Consider the following 27,351-nt stretch of genomic DNA (forward strand, 5'->3'; position numbering starts at 1 on the left):
ATCTTGCCATGAAATGTACAGGAAAGACTTTTTACATATAACACACACACACACACACACACACACACACACACTTACATTATCTATCTATCTATCTATATATCTATCTATCTATGTATGTGTGTGTGTGTATATATATATATATATAACAATTTACATGGTAGATTAAAAAAATCCTACATATTCATATAAATATAGCATTTACTAAAATACTACAATACACATATGAATAAAACACATGTGTGTGTGTGTGTGTGTGTGTGCTGTTAATTGATTAATGATATTCAAAAAATATGTTTTATTGTATTATATTGTATTATTAATCTATACTGTGTGCATGTATTTACACATACCTAATAAATATACGCAGAACACCCACATATATTATGCACACAAAATCTTTGTTTGTAGGGATTAATCGCAATTAATCCATTACTGAACAATTTGTTTAAAGTTACAAGTGAAACCTTGTCGAATAACTTTTTAAACGAACCACAACTTAAAATCTATTAAACCAAAGAAGCTATAAATTAGATTAAACGAAAGCCTGTTTTAATTTAACACCACCAATACCTTAACCAGCATGCAAGTCAAAATATTCACTCACCTCACCAAAGGTCACAAGATAGAACTGCGACCATCAACAAAGTCTGGCTGGTTTCACATGACCATGTCTGTTGACTCTTAAGGTGTGTGTTTATGTATTTGTGATCTTACTGTAAGTGCTTATCCGTGTTCTTAATATCCCTAAGGACACACTGCACTGAGAAGTGAGGAGAGAGAGAACATAAGAGCGACTGTGGGTTGGACTGCAGGCAGAAGTGGACAGGTGAGCTGTGTGGGACAGTGTATCTTAACCGGAGGCACAAGCTGGATGGGTGTATATTCTGTTAAACCGTTTAAGTGGATGTTCTAAACAGGTTCTCAAAAGAGAGTCATTTGCCCTCTGGGGACAAGCAATATGAACCAAACACTTAAAATTATGGCAGGGGGAGAGCAGCGCTGATAATAGGCCGATTCAATTCCAGATAAGCTTGATGTTTCAGGTTAATATGATTTTGAACATTTAACAGATGCATCTCTTGCACAGCAGAACTAAACATTAAAGATTTCAGGTTGCCTAAAATAGCCTGGAAATGTTTATAATAATATTCTGAATTTATTTTTATTTTGTAATCATTTTAATTAACAGAATTAATCATTTTAATGAATAATAGTAAAGAATAATTTTTTGGGGGGTACAAAAGGCCACATTATAAATGATTAACAAATTCACAAATTATCAATGCTAATATTATATACTTACATGTTATTCATCATGCCATTTTTTTTAAAGAAGTGAACGTCTTTCAACAATATTTTGAAAGTAAATTCAATGTCCAGGTAAAAATAATATTGATTTTGAACAGAAAATACTACATCTACATCTAAACTATCAAAAACAATATGTTTCGTCCTGTTAAACTAAAAGTTTATATAAGTAAAAGAAAAAAGAAAAATATAGCCTTTTAGCCTTCCTGGACAATTATATATCCCTTATATATGATTAAATACAAAATCAATGGCAGTTATTAAAACTAATGTGGTTTTGGATTGGTATAATGTTCTTGGGAAAGAAAATGACCAGAATTTAAACTTGCATAATAATTAGGAACGCAGGGGATATAATTTGCAGATGATGACAACACAGATTCTATAGAACCTTAACAGACACATCCTTCAGCTTAATCTCTCATTTCCTGCTGTGAAGCAATCAGGTGACAGCAGTTCATCACCCGGAGCAGCTGACTAACCTGCTGGGCAGGTGGGAAATTTCCAAACAGCTTACACCACACTAATGATTTAAGTAATTAAACAGTACATGAATCATCAAGCAAGTCACTAAATATGAATTTCACAATCCTGCGGTTGCTTAATCATTTCAAAACACCTATCAAAAGGTTTAGCAACTAGTAGCACAAAGATATTAAGATATAATAAAATGTTTAGTAGATTTGTGAGACCGTTTAACATATTGATTAAATTGACTGGTTAAAAGTGACTTTGTTTTAGCATATGTCCTCCGTAACCTTTGTCTTGTCACAGTGCATGCATTTGGTAAATAAACAATACCATGGTATTCATCAAAGAACCACCGTCTGATACCATCACAGAACTATAGTACCAGCATTGTACTTGTTGTGGAGGTTCTCTATGATTGTGAATAGTGTCTGTGTTTTAATGTTATGACTGGACAATATTTCCTATTCTTCAGTTCCCTGACAGGTGTGTTACTGGAATCAACGGCTTCTGCTTAACATTGGTTACTGAGCAACAAAACTCGTTAACATTAGTTCAACCAGTTAAACACTCTGCCCGATCAGGTTATTCATTTGCCCTGATAACCTGATAACCCACTGCAAGTCAGTCAACATCAGTCTGTCAACCAAGTCTGTTGGAAACACTTTACAATAACGTGTCATTTGTTAACTTTAGTTAATTAATTAACTAATATGAACAAATAACGAACAACACATTTATTACAGTATTAATCATTTTATTCATCACAGTTTATTCGTCTTTGTTAATATTAGTTAATAAAAATATTGCTACTTTATGTAAGTGGGTTAATGTTAATGTTGTTCCTACAAATTATTTAAAAGTAAAAAAATATATATTTTATTAATTTATTTTCTTAAGCAGTTTAAATATTTAATATTAAAAACATTTAAATAAATAAAATTAAATAAAATGTTTTAAAAAAATAATTAACTTAAAAAAATAATTAACAAATATCATTAGAAAATGATTCCGATCATACGTTTTCATATGAATTATATTAGTTAAAAATTCTATATAATTGTTTTTCATTCTAAAAAGATACATTTCAATCAATTATGAATGGATTAAATCGAATCTTATCCTAAATGTTTTCCTGCAAATTATTTACTCAGTTAAAAGTCATTAAAAAAGCAATTAAAATAAAATTAGCACTTTAATCAAATAGTACAGTACAGTACCTGTCCTACATATTTTCTCATAAAAAGTACTGTATCATTCAGTTAAAACCATCAGATGAAATAAGCCAAAATAAAACAGATGCTCAATGGATATTACCAATGCTCTCCCTTTTATGTTGCCTTTATCCGATTATTCAAACATGTAACTAAGATGATACTAAGATAAGCCAGTAAAAAGGCACTAATCCAAACCAAAGCATCAGGTTTTCGAAACAGAATTTGCTGTAAGTACCCAATGTTGACTGCGCTTCAAAATCCATCCATATATGGTCTCAGTAATTGGGCTTAAAAGCTTTCCAACTATGATCAAATGTCTCGCAAAGATTTTCTTGTGGTGACAGAATCACTCTCCTGGAATTCAGCACTGAGCAGAAGGAATATGAGAATCCAATAAAAGGTGTCTGTCTGATTCCTGTTTGAACAGGACTAGGGAAAGATTATTTGTACACTGCTACATGTGCCGAATTTGTGCATTTAGTCGCATTTCCAAATTTGGATGTATCCTCATATCTCTTCCACGGGGTCAAAAGGTCGTCGATTTTTCCATGAAAGTCAGCTAAATGTATGTCTGCGAGGTAAATTCAACCACTCTTTCTCTCCATTCCACAAATATTCATACATTCACCCTCTCTCAGGATTTAACCATGAATATTTCCCATGACCCCTGACTCCTGTCTTCTTGCCACGGGCTACATGTTGCGTTTTCATGTCCTGCTGACAGACAGCCAAATGAACAGCTGATAAAAGACATATGAACAGAACGACTGCTAACATGAATGTATTGTCGCACAGTTGTGATACCCCAATGTACACATTTACGTCAGTAGCTGCTTAAAGCAACACACAGAAGCAGACGAGCTGGGGATGTTATTGTATATGGTCCAAAACAAGGCCAAGAGTTCATCCACACATACTGTAATTTGCATGTTGCCACAAACCACAGCAGTATACAAGGACTTTGAGCATGCGAGCAAAACTGGCAGAGCTTCTGGTGAACGACACAATGAAAGAGCGATGGGAATAAAGAAAGCTGGATCGGTGTTACATGATTACATGCTAAAAAGCTGTGGCTAGCCGCTCATGGGACATAGTAGGAATTCAGCGCAGGGCGCGTCAAGACACTGTGCTACACACACACACACACACACACATATTAATACTGTGTTTTATGATATATAGTGCATAATAACTTGTTAAAAATGTCATCAAAATTAATTGTTATTAATTGTCACCTTTGAATTGTTTTACTTAATGTGAATGCTATGGCTCTTTTCAACCAAAGAATGGTTAAAAAGAAAAAAAAAGTAGTTATAATATCATTTGAGAGTCGTTTGGAAGTAGCTCATTCAAAATAAATTAGTAAAACCACCAGTAAAAGAGTGCCACCCAGAGGCAGAAGGAGAAAGATGCAATTTTACCTGTATTTTACCTGCATCATTTCTTACAGTAGTTATCACATCATCAGATCATGTTTTTATGCCATTTTAAGTCTCGTTTAAGATGCCATTATATTGTTCATTTCGACTGATCTGCGAGCGAGGAATGTAAATGAACACAAGCAGGATTTATCGCATGAATAGCTGATCATAACAAGTCATATCCAATCATATCACACTGATTCCTCTCATGTGACTTTCATCCTCAATCACCTCAAACCGCATACTTTAGGGGGTCACTGTAACTTTGTAATGTTTCGTAATATTTTTATTGTTTATTTTTGTACCACAAATTTTTCTCTTTCAATATTCTAATATTCTATATTCTATATTCTAATTCTAATATTTTGAGGAGGCACTGCCTCCTCAGAGGAAATAGAAAAATGTAGTAACCAATATTTAATTAACAAAATATTTACCTCCACAATTTTTTTGTAGATGACACAAATGTAACATTCTTAAATGGCCAAGCAGAAACAGTAATCTCAGTACGCTCAAATATCATTAAAGCTGATTTATTATCAATTTATCAAAATTTTAAAACTTTGCAACGAATCACACTCACCCACTGGTGACAGTATCCATCTTCATGCTCTTGCCCAGGACATCTCCATCACTCATGTACCCTGCTGTTTCCATGGCGACGCCTTCCAGCTCCTCCACCTTCTCTGATAGTTCAAGGTCGCAGAGGACTTCATTGTGCTGGCAGGTCTGATGCCTGAGTATGTGCCGCCCACAGCCACCGCCATGCTGTACAAATGCGTTTCCTGAAGAGGGGGCATCACCAGCTTGAAGGCGAGGGCTGGATGAGCCCAGTCGCCATGGCAATGCAGAAGCAGGACGGGAACTGAGGGCAAGCAAAGCCCTCCCGTTGATCTCAGTAGTTATGGTGCTGTCAAAAGTCGTCTCAAAGGTGCTGGGTGAAAGTCAGACAAGAAACACATGGGAAATTACTAATGGCATTCGAATGGTGCAAACTATAGGACTCATGGGCTATTTGCCACTTTGATACAGAAAATACAGCTGAGTATGTAACGCAGAAAAGTAAGCTTTTTGTTGTATAAGTGCAAACAGTATCATTTAACAATTTCTTTTCAATTGATAATGTTACAGAACAATGAGTTTTATATGCTGATAACTTTTTGAAGTCTTTTTCATCATTGAAATATCAAGGGAACAATCTTATTTTAGTATTATTAATGTAATATTATTGCATTTATTAATATTTTGAATTAGTCAAAATCAATACAAGACACTGCAAGGGCCATACCTGACCATATTTCAGTATTGACATTTTGCACTTTACATTTCTGTCTTTCCACAAAGAAAATAAAACAGTTTGGAAACTTTACAAGGGGTTTGGAATGATACAAGGTGAGTAAATTGTGACTTTTTCATTTTTAAGAAAATATTTTATCTCAAAGAAAGAAAAACGTCTTTTCTGTTTCTGGCAATCTTCGGCATCCTGTCAGGACAGGGTTTCATTGGAATATTAAAACAAGCTTTTTATCCAGTATTAACAGGCAGTAGGCGGCCCGGGCGATTTCACGGCCAGCTTTTGTACCCTGAAAGGTCGAGACACGCATCAAACTGATCACAGCAAAAGACAAAAACCCGGCACCCCCCAAATCAGCTCCTAATGCCAATCAAACTGTCTTCCTCAAAGCCATTTAGAATTCAGCAGTTCTCAAACCCCCAGAGATAAAAGGGTTCACACACCCGGGAACAATGGGGTGCTTTCTGAACTGTGCTGTGATCTCTGTGCCCAGTCATAATTAATGTCATGTTGTACTTCAACCCTACTGAACTGTCTACTGAAGTCATTTAAATTCTGAGCATGAACTAGACAAAAAGTGCAGTGAGAAGCAGTTACCACTAGTGGGACTCCTTTGGGTTGATTTCCACAAAAACATAGTTTTGAAAAATCCTTAGTTTCCGTTGAAAAAGTAAAAAAAGTAGCAGTGATACTTTAGAGAAAATGTATGAATGTTTTAGTTGTAAAGCTTTTACAAGTAATAATTAATTAGTAACATTGCCATTATAAAGTTTGGAAAATCAGGACATTTTTCATATAACTCTAATTGCATTTCTATAACAGATGAAAGTTATATACATCTAAGATGACTTAGTGGTAATTGTTTGGCAGTCAATAGGACAGTCACAAGCCTTCCGGTTTGATCAAAAATTTCTTAAACTGTGTTTAAAGGTTTGGAACGACATGGGGGTAAGAGATTAATGACAAAAAAAAAATAATTTTGATGCTTAATGAGTAAAACTAACATTGACCACAAAATCATAAAATCATAAATCAGCAAAAATTGAATCATCCCAATGTTCTTACCTGTGACTGTAATGAGTCATCCCCCGCAGACTGGTCATGGTTTCTTCCAGGTTTTGCCTCAGATCAGCGATGTTTTTCACAGTACGTAGCCTCTTGGTTTCAGAGTCCTCACCTGAGAAATCCAGACTCATCAATATCACCACAGTCTGCAAACAGCTGCTACTGTAACTCTAAGGCATGTCCGAACACACATATTCACACACCTTAAATGCTTCAAAACTCTGAAAATCATGGGATAATGTAAATGAAGCAACACCAAACTCTGTATTAGCAACACAGTTCGAACTCTGCCTCTTTTGCATGTGAAGTTAAATCTCCTAGCATTCTGTAAAAGAGCTTTTTGTTTTCTTGCACCGGTGTTAACCAATGAAACGTTAGCCAACTGCTGCTTAAAAATAAACACGCAGTATATGCCATAGGTGAGCTGGGATTTGGCCATTCGGATTAACGGCTGTTTACTGATCATGAGGGGTCCACAAGGGGCTCAGGAGGTAAAACGTGTAAAAGAAAGAGTGCCATGGTAAAGTACATTCCTGCAGGCAGTAAAAGCCACAAACAACCTCTTTCAGATCTGCTCACTGAAGCTAATGCTAAATCTTTGTTTACAAGCTGCTATTTCAGTAAAAATAGACTAGCTTCCTCTTTAACTGCTTAAAACAAACTGTTTTGTTCAAAAACAGCATTTAGATTGATTTCGGCTTTATTGGATGCAATGATAGTTTTCAAGTAGGATGTTAGCATACATTAGCATAAACATCTACTTTCTGTCTTTTAAGCTAACGGATGACAGATTTTTATTAGGTGTTGTTATCATCATTTTTGTTTAGTTAAGTTTTAAATCTAAGTAAACAACACAATTATTCAAACTTTTAAATTAGAGAATGATAGAAAAAAATAAAAATAAATAAATTAAAAAGCATTAAAAAAAACTATAATAGTATACTATCCTAAAATATCACTGCTAATAACAAAGTCAGAGAACAACTGATTTACTGAAGCTGTGGCCTGGCAGCTAACGTACATAGCAAAAATATCATCTTCCACAGTCATTTTTCTCTTTTAAGCCAACAATTCCAAACTTCAACTAAGAAAAAAACAAGACTTTGTTAAGAACAGAATAACAGAGATGTGACTTATCAATTTGCACAAATGCTAATATAAAAGACGCGGGTCCATTTCTTCTCTCTGTACTATCACTCTCGCTACAAAAAGCCCCAGAAAATTATAATCAAGACTTTAGGTGTGCTAAAAGTCTCTTGGTTAAATCTTTAAAACAGACACACACATCTACTTACTTTCATGCTTCTCAAACATATCCAACATGGTTAGAAGTATCTCCTCATTAACACGAGCAATTCCTTCCCACACACAAGAGTGTTGGCTGAAATGTAGCTGATATACACAGCTAAATGTGTTAACTTCCCCTTCATTCAAAACCCTTGGTTGTGTGTGTTCAGACAACCATTTAGAAGATATTGGAGGTCCTCCAGAACTGTCTACACCGCTAGACCTGTCCTTTCTCCCGAGACTGGAGCAGTCGCCTGAGCTGTCCTCATAAGGCCCATCTCTTGTTCCTCCTGATCTGAGAGGAGATGCCAACTGACAATGACTTCCTGTTTGGTCCATTTAGAAGACGATTTATTTAGGTCAGCTTCCAGTGGTGCAGGTCTTTGTCTTGGTTGAGGACGATGACTTCACAGTGCTACTAATGTCCTGAGCTTTTTTTTTCTTCTGGTGGCAACACGTCCCTGACTCTCCTACTCTTCTATTAAGATGGATAAATGGTCAGTCTGACACATTCTGACTTGTTTTCCGAGAGAATGTGCCGATTGATTCGTGAAAGAAGCTCTTGTGACTTCGGTCCTGCCTTTTCCTTTCCTCCATGGAAAAGTGAGGGGAAATTAGAATACAGCTCTCATGTCTACACCAGCCCAGGGAACTTCCCCTGTGGAGAAGAGTTTTTTTCTCTACACAAAGTTGTGACAGACTGAGAATGGACACACACACACACCCACACACACATGCTGGTAGGCCTTGGCAACTCCTTGACATCCATAGCCTTTTGCATGCAGATGAGAGCTGTTTTGTTTTCTTGTTAACTCTCAGACCGGCCTGACATTGGCCTCAGAGTGCTCACTTATTCATAAATAATCAGAGACCATGAACAACCTTGTCCAAACCAGGCATTAGAGTTAGTGAGTAACTACCTAAGAGTAACAAACACTTGTTCAGCAGAAAATGTTCAGTGGAATGATATTTGGCTGCTTTGAAACAATCTCGACTGTCTTTTTCATTTTTCTTAAATTGATGCATGCATGTGTTCATTGAAATACACATAATAAATATACACAGGTATAAGTACATACAAATATATATAAATATATGATGCAAACAAAATGCGATTTAGATGTGATTAATCACGATTAATCATTTGACAGGACTAATATATATTAATATTAACATATTTAGTATTGTGAATGAGTACCTGTCAGGTTTTCCAGAGAAGTATGGATGGATTTGCTGCACAGGCCTGCTCGTTCTCTCCGTTCCTCTACTCCTGCCATAAGCCCAGTCTTATCAATTTCTGTTTGAGACCTACTGTATAAAGTGACAGAACAACCAGCTAGTCTGCAGCCAATAAGAATCTGATGGAGTATCTAGGATAATGCATTCAAGTTATCATAAAGGTGTCACCTGTACATGAATGGGGCGACAGTGGCTGTGTTGGGATGGTTGTATTGTTGTTGGAGCTGTGGAAGTTGTACACTGACCATATTGCTGGCTGTTGAGTTGGTCTGAGCACCAAGAGTGAGATCTTGGCAATTTTTCCCCTCTGGAAATGGTAAGCTAGAAGTAGAGCTGTAGTTTCGGTTGTCTTTCTGCCCTTTATGCACAGAAAGACCTCCTATCTTTCCATTCCGTAACCGTTCTCCCTCCACACCACAAGGGGGTGATGTTACAGTCTTATTTGTAGCTGAAGCCTTTCCTCCCTGATTTGGTTTAGGAATTCCACTCATGACTGACCTGGCTTTGCTTCCTTTGGGAACAGACTTCTTAGTCTCGTGTGCAACATGTCCATCAGTTTTGGTATCTCCTTTTAGATGTTCAGGTTCTGTAACAGGAATCTGTTTCAGCTTATCTTTCTCTTTAGGCTTTGACTTCTCTTTAACTTTTTCGGTCACTTTCGCAGAGGCTATTTTGGGTGCTAAAGCCCTCCCAAGTGTCAACTGCGCAATGCCCTTCAGCGCTAGCTTGGGACTTGAGCTACCGGAACTGCTGGGAGTGACAGGCCTTTGGTTTCCAGGATTTGCTTCAGAGTGTATGGGGCAGATCTGGCTTTCTTCTTGTTCAACAGCACTGACATCTTCTGTACTGACAACCTTTAAGGTTCTGGAACCTGTTCTGCTGTTGAAGAGCTTGAGCTTTTCCAGCATGGACTTCTGGGCGATCACCTTAGGAGGAACCTCAAGAGATTCTGGTAGTGGTTGCTTAACCGTGACCATGGAGGATGTAGCAGTGTGTTTTGCACTGAGCGACTTGCTTCTCCAGGGTTTAGAGGTGCTGGTGCAGCTGGGTGGAGGAATAGAAGAGTTGATTGGTCCATGATCAACCATTATGGGTGATGGTGTGGTTTTCTCTGCAAATTCAAGATGAAATACACCATTTTAGAAGGTCTTCTTCACGGTGCACTTTGAGATTTAAAAGGATGTTTTTATTCACTTACTGTTACTGCATGAAAGCTCATTTAAAATTTTTTACTTTAAAACATTATTTTGAGAGTTTGCAAAAATATTCCAAATATTATATTAATTTTCAATAATGTAAAATGAATTTGTAAATTCTGTCATTATTTACTCATGCTCATGACTCATGTCATATCAAATCTGTAAGACCTTGTGTTCATTTTTACAACACATTTTTTTTACAGCAGTCTATGCAGCGTCAGAAAGCTCTTGGATTTCATCAAAAATATCTTAATGTGTGCTCCAAAGTTGAACGAAGGTCTTTAGGGTTTGTAACGACATTAGGGTGAGTATTTAATGACAGCATTTTCATTTTGGGTGAATGATCCTTTTTAGTTTCATAAATAAATGATATTATTTGCTCATATACATCATAACTGTAACAGGCAACTGGTCAAGTAGGGAGGTGAAATAGCCACAGAGAAAACAAGTGCAGTCAGACTGTTACACATAGACATTAGCAAGTGTGACGACTATAGGAGTTTGAAAATATGAAAGCGTACTGGATGAGAAAACAATGACGAGAAACTTTGTTTTTGAGATAAATCCATGCTGTTTAAAAAAGCATACTGCCTGTGAAGCACTTCTTGATATATGTGACCAAAGAACTCATTTATAATTTCCAAGAAACAGTTGTTCATGTGACAATCATTAAAGCTATTTTTAGAGATTACATTACATATTATATTATATAAAATCAGCATGAAACCAAAATCTGTTGTGTTCAGTTCAATGATCTCATTCAATACTTCCCTAATTTAAGCAGTGGAAAATCAATGTCCAATTTCCTGTGTTTCCCTTGTATGTATTATTTAATTACAAAGTTATTTACCAGCATGAAAACTCAGTTTAGCATTGCTTACCTTACAGGCAGTAAGAGCAAAATTCATAAGTCTCATCTTCCTTGCATGTCTTCCTAACTTTTCAAACTCACTGTATAAAGTTAAATCATGATCACAGGCTTTTTCCTCTCTGCTTCTTCTTCTGGTCTTGCCACAAGTACACTAATTCGAACTGAATCAGTGAGCAGTAATCACCTCTCATCATCATCATAATCATCTTCATACCACAGCCAGCAGAGAGTCCATACAAACCACACACAGACATGTACATCATTTGTGCACAAACAGGGGAAATTACGTTATATGGTTTTATGACTTTGGTTTGAATACAAAAATCCACATATTCTCAGTCACTCAACTATGTGACATGTTAGAGGGTTTATCTCCCTAAATAACTCCATGCTGAAGTTAACCCAGCCTGCCATAATGAAACGACAGTGGGCCAAAAATGTGTCAACAACACAGCATGCAATTACACAATCATAAAACTGTGAACGCTGTGAGAAGTTACCCAACTCAGAGACTGAACAAATGGAGGGTGGATGGCTTAGATCACCCATTTTGTGCAAGAAAAATTTTTCAAAGGAAAATACTAAAAATATGTGGGTCAAAAATGTTCACTTACAGACTGTCTAAAAAATAAATATAACTATACTGTTGTCTTCATGGTACTTTATGGTTCTTTCATATGCCTTTTTGACCATAAAGTCCAAGTCCATTTAATTAGTTTTTTCTAATTACTTACATATTTTAATGTTGTATTAGTTTTATTAAAGTTGTGTATATATATTATTCTTAAATAGTTATTATTTTTATAATATATTTAATTATAAATGTGAATTGTATTTTCTGTCATTAGTTTTTTTTGGTTTTTTCAGTTTAAGCAAGGAAAAGTCTACTACAGTTTTTCACATGTAAGTCTTTTAATTCTTTTTTAATTCTTAAAACTTTTGTGAACTGGGTAAAAGGTTATAGGTTTGAATCCACCAGTGCGTAATTCATTGCGCTATTGAGCAAGGGACTTTTCTTGTAACAAATATACACACTTAATAACAGCTTTTACCCAACAACTTCTTATACACTCTTACATAAACCGCGTGAATTTCAGATTGTGTACATCAATGTGATTAACTCACCTCTTTCATGAGCGCAGGCAGAGATTGGCGGCTTTAATCGGTCACACTGGTTGAAGCTTTGGCTGCGTCTGTTGGTGTTTGAGGTTCGAGGTTTACTCTCTCCACCCGCCCTAACCGAGGGGCTCGGAAGCCTGACAAAGAGTTCAGTCAGAACAGGCTCATCCTTTCTCATTTAACAATAACTATTTATGCTGCAAAAACACAAGACTGGAGTGCCAATTATATAAATAAACCCCAGTGACCTTTTTATAAAATCACATCTGATCATATGAACGAGAACAAAATGACTATTGAAGGGATTCACATGCTTTTTTGGCACCGATGACACAAGACTGGATAGTGAGGAATCAAAAGATCACCAGTAGATGGCGCTGTTGTGTAGTAATATATTGGGATTACAAGGAGATGTAAATCAATCAGGCATGGTGTGATATAGAAATGTTAAAAAGCTGACCTAGAGTTCTTTTTCTGAGCAACTGAGAGTCTGACAGCTTTTTTCTGATTGGAGCCTTTTGAGGGATGACTTCAAGATTGAGAAAAAAACAAAAGAGAAAGCAAAAGGGATGGACAGAAAAGAAGTGTTAAGAAGAAATAACCAGTGTTGTTACTGTATATATATATATAGCGCTTTTACAAAATAATATTAAAACAACACTGTATATAACAGAACTGGGAAGTTAGAAATGGAAATGAAAGGTTACTTGTTAGAAATGTTGAAATGTAGAAATGCTGTCAAATAATTCATGTGATTAATTGCATCCAAAATAAAAGTGTGAACTGTGTATATTTTTTATGTATATATAAATACACACACATGCAAGTATAAACATATCCTATGTTTATGTATTAAATATATTAATGTATAATACATTTTTGCGATATAAATATATACACGTAAAAATATACGCACATAATTTCCAAAAATATACTGTATGTGTGTGTATACATAACAAATATACACACTATATACACCCATTATGTAAACAAAAACGTATGTATTATATGTAACTTATATTTAAGATGCAATTAATCGTGATTAATCTTTTGACAGCACTAAACCAAAAGTTACAACTATTAAAAAATATTTTTAAGCAAAATTATTTTAAATTAAACTCTGAATTGTAATGTTTTCAAATGATCTCAAAATGTAACACTGGCAACTTTAAGTACTAAATCAAATAATTTGTCACCCGTCCATATTATTTAAAGTTGATTACTGATTCAATCCAGCTGTTATGGAGTCGATGTTTATGAAAAAGCTATCCAGTAGGTTATGAGAGTTGGAGAATGATACCTGGACTGCAGGTCTGTCTGTGGTTTCTGTGCACATGGGGAGGAGGTGTAGTGTTGGTGGATGGGAGAAGGACAGGGAGAGCTACAGGGAGGAGTGTGAGGAGGCAGAGCAGGACTGGAGCATTGCTGGGCCTGGTGGTTCTGGAGCAACTGAACATTGCTGGAAGCCTGTTTCAAAGTCTGCTGCTGCTGCCGGAAGCGTGACAGAGTGAAGAACAGGCTTAAAATGGCCTTCAGATTGCCGTTGCGGATCTCTGGTTTGGCAGATAAAGAGAACAATCTTGCTGACATCTTGGGTCAAATATTAATAAGCACTGGTTTCGTTAAAAGTCAGCTCACCTTCAGCGCAAAGTCCTTTTATATTCACCCCTTTAGCAGCAAGGAAGCCCAGACAGGCATCGATGTTTTCAATCTGTTTAAGAGAAAAACATGGGCATGCATCAAGAGCTTTGCCTTCCTTGGAAAATGTGACCCCACCATAGCCGGTCTGCACACTACACAGGGAATATAACCCTACAGATGGCGCTCGATAGGGAAGATTTGTGGTTTATAACCCTGATGGTTCATCCTGCGGTGTTCCTGTGACATTACAATGTATGTCCTGACCACTGGCGAGTCGACAGACTATAGCACGCTGGTTAACACCAGGGTTTAAGGTCAACAGTAAGGTCACAATAAGATGATTTTTAATGCATAGTTTTATTATGAATGGATAGACAAGCAAACCTAAGTTGCTTCAGTCCAGAAATTGTTCATCTTGAAATAGTACAATCTGAAGAAGGACATTGAACTGAAAAGCCTTTTACTTGCTGAAAGCATAAACTACTAAAGGGCTACTCCACCCCAAAATGAAAATTTTGACGTTAATCACTTACCCTCATGTCGTTCCAAACCCATAAAAACCTGTTTCATTTTGGGGTGGAGTAACCCTTTAATCAGACGACTGAAAGATTGTCGTAGATTCTGTAGAACGGTCCTTTTGATTATCATTTAGGCTTTTGCATATCAAATATGACACAGTAGGATTCACTGAGTTCAATTTCAGAGCGTCCTGTATATAAAACCCGTGCCATATGGACTACATTTATGGTGCTTTTTCTGTCCTTTTTGGAGCTTGACAGTCTGTGGTTTGTTTCTTTCCTAATGCATTTCGAGTCTTACCATTTGAGAGCGGCTCTCTGGGAATCCGTTGATATCGGCAATCTTCTCATTTGCTGAAAGGAAATATGAAACGGCACTGAATTAAAGCAACACCATATTATACCTGTTGGTTTTATGAAAACATCTTCGACTTGGTGTGGTCATCAGGGTTTTGTACGTATAACAGAAATCCTCTTCTGGCAAATGTTTATTTTATTCCAGCTTAATAAAATGTTCACAACTCAGTTTGTAGCCTCATAAACCATCTACAAATTGCCTTTTCAGAAACTGATCTCATAAAAACAGTTCAAAACACATTCAAAATAATAAAGGTGGAGGTTTTTTTGATGCTCATGTGTGTCCATTACTTTCCCAGTCCTCCTCCTCTACCTCCTCATTATGGTTATAATTACCGGTACGGTGGAGCAAAATTGTAGGTTTGATGTATTAATTTTTTTCTTAAGGAAGGAGGGGGTTGTTGAATTATGGAAAATTATTTTTATATCTTTAATCTTACCTACAACCTGAATGATTTCTGCCAACAAAACGCCATCGGCAACATCCTGTTGGAGGTCTTTAATCAGGCGAGTGTGTCCGGACTTGGCTAGGTAGTGGTTGGCCCAATCTGTATAAATCTATTCATTCAAAGAAAAATAGAAAGAGACCGAATGAGGAAAAGGCACTTAACGTCTAACTCTGGGTTCAGATTTTACATGCATGAAAGATGAATGCCACATTGTGGTCCATAAGCTACCTTTTAAATATTAGAGTGTGGACAGGGAAATTAATATAAGCAGGCTGTCAAAGTGAAGTTTGAAATACCAGACTGTACATATTATTTTTAAAATGGTTAAAGCTTAAAAATCTAATTTAATACTTCATAATGCATGGTACTATAGTGTCCAATTAATCCAAATATTTCTGGATTAAAATATAAGAAAAAAATAAAAATAATAAAAATAATAATAACAAATAATAATAACAATAAAGGATTTAAATGTTTTGTGTGTATGAATACACATATATACATATACATTTACATATACATTTAGTATATATATATATATATATATATATATATATTTGTTTTTTTTTTTTTTTTTTTTTCTCATCAAATATTACAATTGTTGTTATTTGAATAAATATTTGAAAGAAGAATAAAAAAAAAAAAAAAAGGTAGAGCATTTTGTGACAATATTCCATGCGGTGTGATCTTGTGAACTGAGTATTTGATGCATATAAAAACATTATGCATTGTATATATAGAGCAAGATTAGCATGTGTACTATAGTACTTTGCCATCCCAAACATACCTGATGACTATTTTGTCTTTCCATAAAATGGACCCATGCAGCTATACAAAGTGAGCATTGGGAGGCAGCACAGTTTCAAAAGGCCTAGTATCTGACCGTACCACAAGTACAGAGGTCAGAAATAAAGGGTTCTTGGTGTTTGGTTGCTGGTCTAGTTATGTCTAAATGGGACGTACATATAAAAAGAACTGGTGTGACTGCACTTGATGCAGATCAGAGTCAAACATGGGCCATTTAAAACTGGAGCCACTGCTGGTTTTAATACAGAGACTACTTGTGAGTTCTGCAGGGGGCTGTTTGTATTTCTGCCCACAGAGCCTGGAGAACCGCTCCACCCATTCGCTGTAAACAAAACCTCTGCGGTGGACAGCATGTGGGAATAATAATCTTGAATAATAAAAACTTAGGGTAGAGCTATGCGTAACCAGATTTAATGTTAACATGAACAAGCATTACGTGGTTAACGTAATAACATTAAAACAAACATAGCACATTTAACGTACCAGACCACCTTAGCTTTTATGCCCATCATGTTCTGTTCTGACCTCCCAGTCATTTTTATAACTTGAAAGTGTATTGATAAAGTATCAGGTCAATACTTCTATTATCTATTATATATTCCCATATCTATTATGAGAACTGTTCAGAAACAATCAATCATAGAAAAAAGTACATTTAGTAATGCTTTATTTCACATAAATATTTCACTTTTTCATTATTTTTCCATTTAAATGTCATCTAATATACATTTTATTTTATTTTAGAATTCAATTACTGAAACCAGTTTTAGTTAAAAGTAACAGTAATGTTAAAAAAGTATTATGCTTTTTTGTTACACATTTACTATGTTAATACCATTTGAAGAATCACAAAACTTATGATTACAGCAATTAATTCAGTACTAAAATCAAAGTACTATGGTAAATCTACACCAAAACACTAAGCCAAACTATGGTACCACCAAAGCACTTTTTGTTAAAACCTTTGTGCAAACATGCCACACTCCATTTCTCCATTTAGGTTTCAAGATCAACTCAACAAAAATACGCAGTTAAATTTGTGTAGGACAATTTAGAAAGCAAAAAGCAGTCCCTAAACTTATGTAATGGACTTTCCATTCCTCAACTTTTTCAGTAATTTCAATCATTTCCAAAGACAAAAAAAGCAGATATTTAACAAACTAGCAACTGCGATTGTCGCGTTGTTTTACAAGGCAGTGAACCGCGTCTAAAACGTTAATTTAATCCTTACACAAGCACAGAACCAAAACACATTAAGTGCCAATTTTCTCTAAAGTGAGGCATTTTCCAGCTTCCTGGCCAGAATAAAGAGGGACAGAGGTGCAGTGTAAGGGCATAGTAGTATATTAGCAGCAGTGTTTGCTGAAGGGTGCCCACTATTGGCCTCTGGGACTGGTGTGTGTGGCGTCCATATGGCCAAATGCCCACCTGCAGTGCGGCTCACCGCTCCTAATAGAGCACTGTAGTAAAACCTCCATGACCGTGTCTATGTGTGCGTATGCACTGTAATTACAGGCCAACTGGCTGAGCTTTTCATTCTAGCCCGCCACATGAAGAACTTGGCTCTTCACTGCCTTTAAGGCTCTACTGAACATATGAAGCTATATAAACACATGTACACACACACACACACACACAAGGACACATGAACTTACACACCGCTGCCGCGGGCCGAAGGAAGACTATTGCGATTTTCACCGACGATTTGCTGTGACCAGGTCAGCAGGAGCTATTCTTATAAAGCATAATATTTTCAACACGTAAATGTATAAACACACGAGCTTTCAGTGGGGAGCTCTACAAACAGTAGTTACAACAGTGGTAATGTGGCCAAAGTGAAACAGTGTCTAAAACATGAATACAACTGACACACATATTGTGGCGTAGCGGTAGTCCTACATCATCCCTACAGTTGATATGGATCAAGTCATTGTGGAATATGGGCACAACTCATAAATAAGCTCTCGAAATTTCAGCATGACAAACTGCGAAAACCTTCTCTAGATTTTTTTCTGTTAATTAACATTCCAGTAGCAACTTGCATTGAAGCCAGTTTTGTCATTGTGAGGTTTAATGTCACAGCTATGAAAAACAGAAGAAGCTGTGAGATATGAAGTCACACTGTGACAAAAACATTTTACTAACAATGCGCAAAACCTTTACAAATGATCGTAGTTACAAATATAATCATAACTGTTACGAGATACAGTCACATTCCCGGATACAAGAAATTACTGCAACTGTAAAATATATAATACTAAATATGTGGAAAAAGTCGTAATTGTGACATATAGTGACACTGCAAGATATAGTATAAGAAACAATCGTAGTTTTGAGGAGCAAAGTCACGATTACGAGAAACAAAAAATCTATAAAAAATCCTAAAATCTCAGTTGCAAGTATAAGAAAAAGTTGCAATTACGAGATAACATCACAATTGAGCCTATCCTCCAACAAAAACTTTTTAAAATTATGCGACTTCTAGCAGGCGTAAATTAATGACAGTGTCGTGTTGTGTCTGTCATCATGAAATGACTTATGACTATACCAGTTAAACTGCGATGTGTGGACTTTTTACACTGATCTCATGGTAAATCATACATATGACCACACCTAACCTCCTAAACCTGCCCCTTTACAGAAATGGTGCAAAATCATGATTTATAGTGCATGTATATTTTATGATCACGTGCATTCTCTGGAATCCAACCCATGATCGTATGATTATATATCGTTGTATAATGCAATGTGCTATCAATTGAGCTACATGAAACCCGAATTACAATGTGGACTTCAAAACATTAATATGAAAATGTTCTTTTGCCGATGGGGCACAACTGTAGTCTATGCTCTGATGGGTTGTATTTCAGGGATTTGGACGAACAACCTATACAGGCATATTGGTTGGAGGACAGGTTGCACAATTGCAAGAAACAAAGTTGTTATTGTGAGATATAGTATAATGACATATAATATAATTCCAAGATAAATAAATAAAGTTGCAAGTATAAGAAAAGTTGCAATTGTGAGAAATAGCATCACAATTATGAGAAACAAAGTTGTCATTGTGAGGTATAGCCTCATTTTAAGACATAAAATTGCAATTATGAGAAAGAAATTAAGTTCCACTGTAAGACATAGTAAAAAAGTGTAGTGAAAAGTGTCAAGTAAAAGAAAAAGTCCCAATTGTGAGATATAAAGTTGCAGTTATGAGAGACAGTCACAACTGTGTAATGCAGTCATACTGCAAGTCACAAAGCAAAAAATAATGTAATTATGAAAAACGAGGCTGCCATTTTGAGATATTCAAAAAAATCACAACTACAATAAAAAAAAACTTCTAGTAAATATTACACAAGTAGATATTATTTGTATGTGTTCAAACTATGGTACCATTAAGAAAAAAAAGAAACCAAAAAGTAAAAAAAAAAAGTATAATCTTAATTACTACTTTTGCTATTACTACACCAAGTATAAACTAAGTATCCACTGCCTGTGTGGAACCAGGGTACATCCAAGGAAGATCATCTAACAGAACAAGAATCAATACAACCACAAACCACATACAAATTAAACATCAACATTCCAACCTGAGGGTCTTCTGATGTTTCTTTGGCAGTCTGGTACTTTTTCTGGAAATTCGCACTTTGCTGCCTGTAGATAGGAGACTTCAGGGGGATGAGGCTGGGCTGCACGGGCTTCTGGTGGGTCGCTACCCTGGCTGGAATGGGAAGAGCGGTGCCATGCACAGGTTTGGGCAATCCCGACTTCATCTTGGAGGCAACTAGAATAGCAGGCATCTTCTTATGCTTTTACATCCAACCACGCAGACGCTGGCACAAAGTTGTCTGGTTGCAACCAAAGGCTTGGAGCAACCGCACGCGCTGACTTAACAGCTGGAGTAATGCGGTGAGAAGCGTGTCCACAGACTCACATTCATACAGCACTGGGAAGCTCCACGGCACACAGAAGTCTTGCTAAACCTTCTAATAATATGATTTTCCCATGACAATCGGCCAAATCCTTCCCCGACATCAGCATCTTTGGTGTTTTTCTTGTCCAATGAAGCTCTTACTCCATGTATGACTTGAGATCTGGACTCCGCCCGCCACCTGCTCCTAGTTCCACAGCAGCGAGGAGTCGCTCAATATAGCCCAGCGCAGCCGCTGCTGAGAAGCGAACGCACTCTGGCAGGCAGAAATCACAGATAAGTGGGAAGGCAGGATGCAATTTGTTGTCAGAGCAAAAGGAAACCTACAGTTTGTACACGGAAGTGTTACCAGCCTCCAGATGCAGTGGCAGCAAGGCATGACTCTGAAGCTTGAGAAGGATTAACAAGCCATTAGCGAGACAGCAGATGTGTCTTATGAGAAAACTCAAAGCTAACACCCCTGGGTGACAGACTAATCAGACATAATATCACCCTTCTCGCCAATGCACTGGAGAAGTGGCCCATTAGCAGGTCACAGACCCACAAATACGATGATAAAAAATGGCAGCTTTGTATTTTAAGTAAATATAAAGACCAATTTAAAGTGTGCAGAAAAAAAGGAAAAACGTATAAATAAATATTAAGTTGACAAGAATTTTTTTAATGCATAATAATAATTGTGAACTTAATCATTTATGTAAAATCTAATAGTTGTAAATAAATAAAATAACTATGATAAAATGTATATATATATATATATATATATATATATATATATATATATATATATATATATATAATTTTTAACGTAAAAAACAGTATGTGGTATGTTTATATATAAAAACACACAGATAAAATATTATCAATAGAATATTTTTCTGAACTTTTCCTGACTACTTTTCTCGAGTTCCTCAAAGGAAAACCAAATTAATGCTGGCTGTGCAATCATAACTACAAGTGGAATTAATTGAAGCAAATTGTTTGTTCTTGTTGTCATCTCAACAAAGCAACTCACCTACTGCCAAAAGCATCTATTAAGCATTATTAAAATCGGCAAAAGACCAAAACTGCCTCAAAGTATTTTACTTGCTGTTAAAACTGATGTATGCGGTTTTACCATTATTGAAATGTTAAGTCTCTTTCGCCCTGTTTTTTCGGAAGTTGCTGAATTCCCATGCCCGGTCGTGTTTCTAACAGCATGCTGAGAGAGGGAGTGTTTGGTTATTCACGCAGGCCGAGCCGAGGCTTTGGGAGGATGAAATTCTGTTGGAGCAGCAGTTTTGAGTGTCTGCAGATTGAACCCAATAATCCCTGCGGGGACGACTGAAACCCACTGCCTCTCTGCAGCCTGGCACTGATGCATTGTTTCCTCTGAGAACCACTGTCCACTGACTCCAAAACTATGTTGAATGTGCAAAAATGGAGATGATGCCAATCCAGCACGGACCTGATATATTAACCACTGCCAGACTGATGCCTCTTACCTAATGTTTTCTCATAAACAGAGGAAAAAAATTTTTTTGGTTGAACAAACAGATAGTGTCGGAATGTTGGACTCTTTCAGATAATTAAAACAGTACTGTGGTGTAATAAACCTACCGCAGGAATGGTGGGTGGTAGGCACAGGTTGCTAGGTTGAGGTTTCGAAAAACACACGTGTGCAACCACAACAAGCATCAGAATACTTCCACAACAGAAGATGCCTAAAAGTGTGTGTCCAATCTATTTCACCCACATTTCATTTTTAAATATGGTCCTTAATGCTCTTTAGATTCGGAAATTGGGAAATGACTAGTTTTTCCATTTACATATTAATTATCGATCTATATATGCATACAATAAAATACATTTTCATTACTCCAACATAAACTAAAATTGAAAACATTCAGATGACTGGTGAAAAATTTCCCCATGATTGATTTGAAAGTGACTTGTGTATCAGCTGTGCTTTATTTATCACTACGCTAAAAACATTAAAAGAAAATCTAGAAATCATCTAGAAAAAATTAAGTATCATATACAAATCCTTCCGGATAGCTACATAAGATAATCGTAAGATAATAATAACCCCCCGGAGGCGTATAGGTTTTACGATGCAGTACCTGCAGATATATCCGATATACAGAGCTTTGAAATAATGGCCGCTATCCAGCCGCATTACCAAGCTTAAAGAGCCAGAAAATGCATGAAGTGTAACCATCCCAAATCTCTCTAAAATATAGTCAACTTCACTTTTACGTGTGTGTGTGACGCAAATTTCCTCATTAGCACACAACATTACATAGAGTGTACTTTGAAAGACTACGTGTTTGCCTGTTCATATACAGTTCTATGGGCTTAAGAGCAGAGAAAGTCAGTGCACACCGCAGGGGGTCATCTGAAAGAAACTGTCCAGTTCATTAACAACTCTTTCACTAAAGTTAGCCTTTAAACACAGCCCAAGAGGATCAGCTCGTTCCATCTGGTCACTTGTTGTGAGTGTACATCTGTCCAACATCACTCTCAATATGTTGTGCCAGCTTACGTCTTAGATCACGGCTACCTTAAACTGTAAGGACAGGTGAACAACATGCAAATCTGCTGAACCCACTGAATGAATTAATTAATTAGAAATTATTTAAGAATAAAAAAACAACTTGAAAATAGTCTGTTATGTCACCACACTAGCAGCTTGATCCGGAGGGCATCAATGGAGCGTATCGGACAAACGTGTGTGCAGGATGTGAAACAGACACTCCACTTCAGCAAATCTCTGTGGTGGACAGTCACAGGAGATTGACACCTCGGACTATCAGCTGACCGAAACACAATCACGTTCAAATCTAAAACGAAGCACTTTGTGGCACACATCCATGCACACACGCTTGTTCCCATTGATAGTAATACAATCCCAAAAAATATCTTAAAGTCTTAACCATTTTTCTTTATATACATATATTGCCGTTCACTACTGATAAAAATAATATAGCGTATTCAGGCATATTCTGAAACACTGTCCAGCATTAGACAGAGTGCAGGCTAAATGTCAGCTGCAAGCTTCTGCTGAACAGGATGCAGACACACAGATAGCGATACGCTATCAGCCTAACACGGTGCCTGACTGATGCCAAAAGAAAAGGCTCTGTACTGCCTCTTTAAGACCTACTCAGAGATGTGGGATCTGGTGGGAAAAACTGTTTTGGGGTGTTTTTTTGTGAGGTTTGCATTGAGAAAGGTCACATGAGGGCAAACGGTTTGCCTTGGTGTGTTGATGTTTTTTGTATTTTTCCAGTAAATGACGATTAAATGTGAGAGTGTGACTTCTTTCTTTCAAGTAATTTACTTTTAGGAACGCTTTTTGATCTATGCGCCTGGAAAAATTGAATTTTTAAATATTTACACATTCTGTCGTGGCCTGAAAAGCATGACCTCCTGAAACTGTTTGATAATAATAATTTAGCAACTGCACACAATTGTTATAAACTTAAAATAATGTACGGTAATATGCTTTCAAAACTAAAGGTTTTTGTTTACTTAATAAATGTGTGTGTACTGTGTACATTTATATATACATAGACACACATGCATGTACATATTTAGAAAATATTGTACATGTATTTACATGAATATATTAATATTCATATAATGTATATACAGACAGACTTAATATATAAACATAACATTTTCTTAAATATATACATGCATGTGTGTGTATTTATATATACATAATAAGACAGACGCATAATATTTAAGCACAATCTTTCATTTTAGATGCAATTCATGACTAATCGCTTGACAGTGTTAGTAATATTACAACGTCATAAAAATACAATATCATTCACAAGTTTGGAGTCAATGCCAGCTTTTGTTAAAGAAATAATATGGTACATTTATTCAGCATTAAATTTATTAAAAGTTATTTTAATAAAATAAATACATTAGATAATGCAGTTGGCACTAAAGTATCAGATATTATTGGGGGATAAAAGGTAATCACACTATCCAAAAACTAAACTAAAATAAATAAATGAATGAATAACTAAGTTAAATTAAAAGCAAAACTTACAAGTAAATAAAAATAACCTTAATGAGAAACTTTAAAGACTTGCCCAGTGTAGTGATCAGCAGCAAAATAGGATTAAATAGATTTTGACCTAGTAAACTCAGGGTCATCGTGGAGGTCTATTCCACCCCATGCATTTCCTTTCACAAGCTCAGTGAGAGGCAGCAGATGGAGTCCTGGCATTGCAGTTTATGCTACTTTTCCAAGCCGATGATCAGATTACAGTTTGCATGCCCAGTCAGCAAACAATCTTGTTACTGGCTTAGATGCTGGACTCGGGGTCAGATCACACCTTCTGAGGGATCACAGAGAAACACGCTGCCATTCATGTCAAATGTCAACAGAGATGATGCGTTCTTCTGATGTTATGAAAATGACTTTTTAAGCAATACATACCTGTTAGATTTACATTTCAAATGAGGGTGAGTAAAAGAAGACAATTTTGACTTTTTTGGCGAACTGTCACTTTAAACTTTAGGTTCTTATTCAGCAAGAGCCTTTGACTATTTGTCTACGAATTTGACTATTCGTAAACGTTTATTTGCTCAAAACAGTTCTTATGAAGACTGTGAGACAGAACAGAGGAGTCGCCCCAGGTGTAAGAAGGTGTTTCCCAACTTGTCTCTTTCAGAATCAAACACAGAAGGTCACACCAAACACCACCTGCTCCTGAATCCTCTTACCACAACCACTCATCTCCAGCTCAGCTTGCAACATTCACAAACTGCTGCTAACATAAGGGCTTTAGTGACATATCACACAAGATTAACATCTTAGCCTAATGCTTATCAGTCTGTTAACATGTACACCGAGCCATGCTAGCAGCTGGAGGCTGAAACGCTGAAAAAACTGGAACTTACAAACACTAGAAATCAATTTTGAAAAACCACAATATTCATTATTCAATATTCAATATTTTCTGTTCACACATACATATATATATATATATATATATATATATATATATATATATATATGTGTGTGTGAACAGAAAATATTGAATACAATTAATCATGATGAATCAGCACTATTTATTATTATTCAAAATGATTTTCATTATTTATTATATATCTATTATTAACGTAAAGATTGTTGTTGTTGTTATTGTTATGATGACCAGTCTGTCTCTAATGAACTACCACCAAGTTACAAAACATCAGAATAATTTTTAAATAAATGCTACAAATATATAATTCAAATGTATACCCATATAAGTAATAAAATACATATTAAATGTATTTTAAAAATATTTAATTCTTAAACTAAATTTCATTTATTTAATAAGAAAATAAAACAATAATAATAGCATTTAATAAAATGAACTGATTATAACTGATTATTAATAAAAATAGAAAGATTAAAACAGCTCAACTGCGTACTCTAATCAAATTCAGCCAGAAGTAGTAATTTATACATTGTGCCATTAAAAAAAAAAAAAAAAAAAAAAAAAAAAAAAGACTTGGAGACATTACTCAACTCAAATCCATCTTTATGCTTTACAGCACTTCTACGCATTCTGAATGATCTTCCTTCCTAAGTTAGGAGGTCAAAGCCATCGGCAGAGCTGCTTGAACAGAGAGGACATAGAGAGGAGGTATAAATAGAAGGAGACACGAGAGACACAATGACCTGGAGGAAGCAAACGTGTGAAGCGGGAACACACACGGAACAATGCCTCCGCTACAGAGATAAGACAAGAGGCCTGTGAGGGACCAGAGCCTGTGTTCCTCTTCTTCCCATCAGAGAGATACGACACGCGTGAACTGCAGTGAGACGTTATATACCTGGAGCCACAATGATAAAAGCTTGAAAGCTTCTCAGAAACCTCTAGAAATGAATATGCCTCTCGAAAACTCTCCAAACTGTCTCAATTGGGGGGTTTGAAAACGTCTGAATTAGAGGAAAGGAAGAACACATGTTAAATCAATTAGCGCCAGCGCCAGATAGAAATAAAAACAAACCATCCGATTAATGTCATTTTTGGGGCTGTTCAATTGTAGACTCTTTCACTGCCAAATCCTCATGGCTTTGATATTTGGTTAAACACACCCCCGCTTCTAGACTCTGCAGTCCAACTTAATGCTAATTGCAGGAAACACACAAAAACCCAAAAACATGTCAACCTATGCGAGATGTCACTCATGCCCAGAAACGTCTTAGCTCATGGCAAAATAAACCAGAATATACCAGCCTACACGTAACCACAGGGACAAATTAAGTCACGAACTACTTTAGAAAGTACGTTTACAACCTTTTTGTGAGTTAATGGCAGGATTAGCACATAAATGCGGCAATGATTCCTGAATATTCAGCAAGAAAAAAAAGTAAATAGTATTTACATTTTCACATTGCAAAATAAACTAAGGAAACTTTGAAACTAAAAATAAAAAAATAAATAAAATAAATATTAGAATAAATATTAGTGCTGTCAAATGATTAATTGCAATTAACTGCTTCCAAAATAAAGTTTTTGTTTACATATGTTTGTGAACTGTGTATATTTATATATACATTTATTTATGTATTTATGTGTATATATTTATATTCATATCAATTTATCTATCATATAAAAATATTAAAATACATAAATGTAACATATCTGTATACATGCATCTGTTCGACAGAACAAAAAAAAATCATACAGGTTTGAAACTATTCGAGGGTGAGTAAACGATGACAGAATTTTCATCTTTGGGTGAACTATTCCTTTGAGTCTTGCACTTTGCAGCAGTGCTGCCACCTTCTGTTAGACTGACTCCATTACACCAAGTGAAGCAACATGCATTACATGCTGTTAAAATATTGATCATAACTGTGTTCAGATTTCATATGAGACCAGAACACTCACATTATGACATCAGTCTGTCAGATATGCAGGGAAATGTACTTTGGATCTGAAATGCAACCACTTCGCTTCACTCTAAATCTAAGGATGTACAAAATTGCAGTCCAAAACAATTATCTGAAATAAACATGCGCAGTGTTCAAACAAGCTAACACTAAACACACTGATGTAAGTGAACTATTCTCATTGTCAAACTGTTCAATAGGATTCCGTCTGGGGGTCTTTGAGAGGCTTGTGTTCAGCAGCCCCTTACTCTGATTGTGAGGCATT

General features: G+C 36.0%; 1 protein-coding gene across 4 annotated transcripts in view; it reads right to left on the reverse strand.

Moving 5' to 3' along the window:
* Positions 1-20,078, reverse strand: part of nav2b (neuron navigator 2b) — a 58,012-nt gene extending 37,934 nt beyond the window's left edge. For 3 of the 4 annotated variants that reach the window (XM_043228374.1, XM_043228375.1, XM_043228373.1), the window contains exons 1-5: positions 12,498-12,684; positions 9,471-10,413; positions 9,262-9,374; positions 6,777-6,888; positions 5,001-5,351 (exon numbers count right to left, since the gene is read on the reverse strand). In XM_043228374.1, coding sequence (XP_043084309.1) covers positions 5,001-5,351; positions 6,777-6,888; positions 9,262-9,374; positions 9,471-10,413; positions 12,498-12,669 — 1,691 coding nt within the window. In that variant the 5' untranslated portion in view covers positions 12,670-12,684. Of the gene's footprint in view, positions 1-5,000; positions 5,352-6,776; positions 6,889-9,261; positions 9,375-9,470; positions 10,414-12,497; positions 12,685-12,951; positions 13,021-13,791; positions 14,045-14,129; positions 14,203-14,951; positions 15,005-15,447; positions 15,566-19,853 lie in introns of those variants that run through there. The other variant, XM_043228376.1, reaches the window with a different exon arrangement.
* Between the last annotated feature and the right edge of the window lie 7,273 nt (positions 20,079-27,351).

This window comes from Puntigrus tetrazona, chromosome 25 (assembly GCF_018831695.1).
Source record: "Puntigrus tetrazona isolate hp1 chromosome 25, ASM1883169v1, whole genome shotgun sequence".
Taxonomy (NCBI): Eukaryota; Metazoa; Chordata; class Actinopteri; order Cypriniformes; family Cyprinidae; genus Puntigrus; species Puntigrus tetrazona.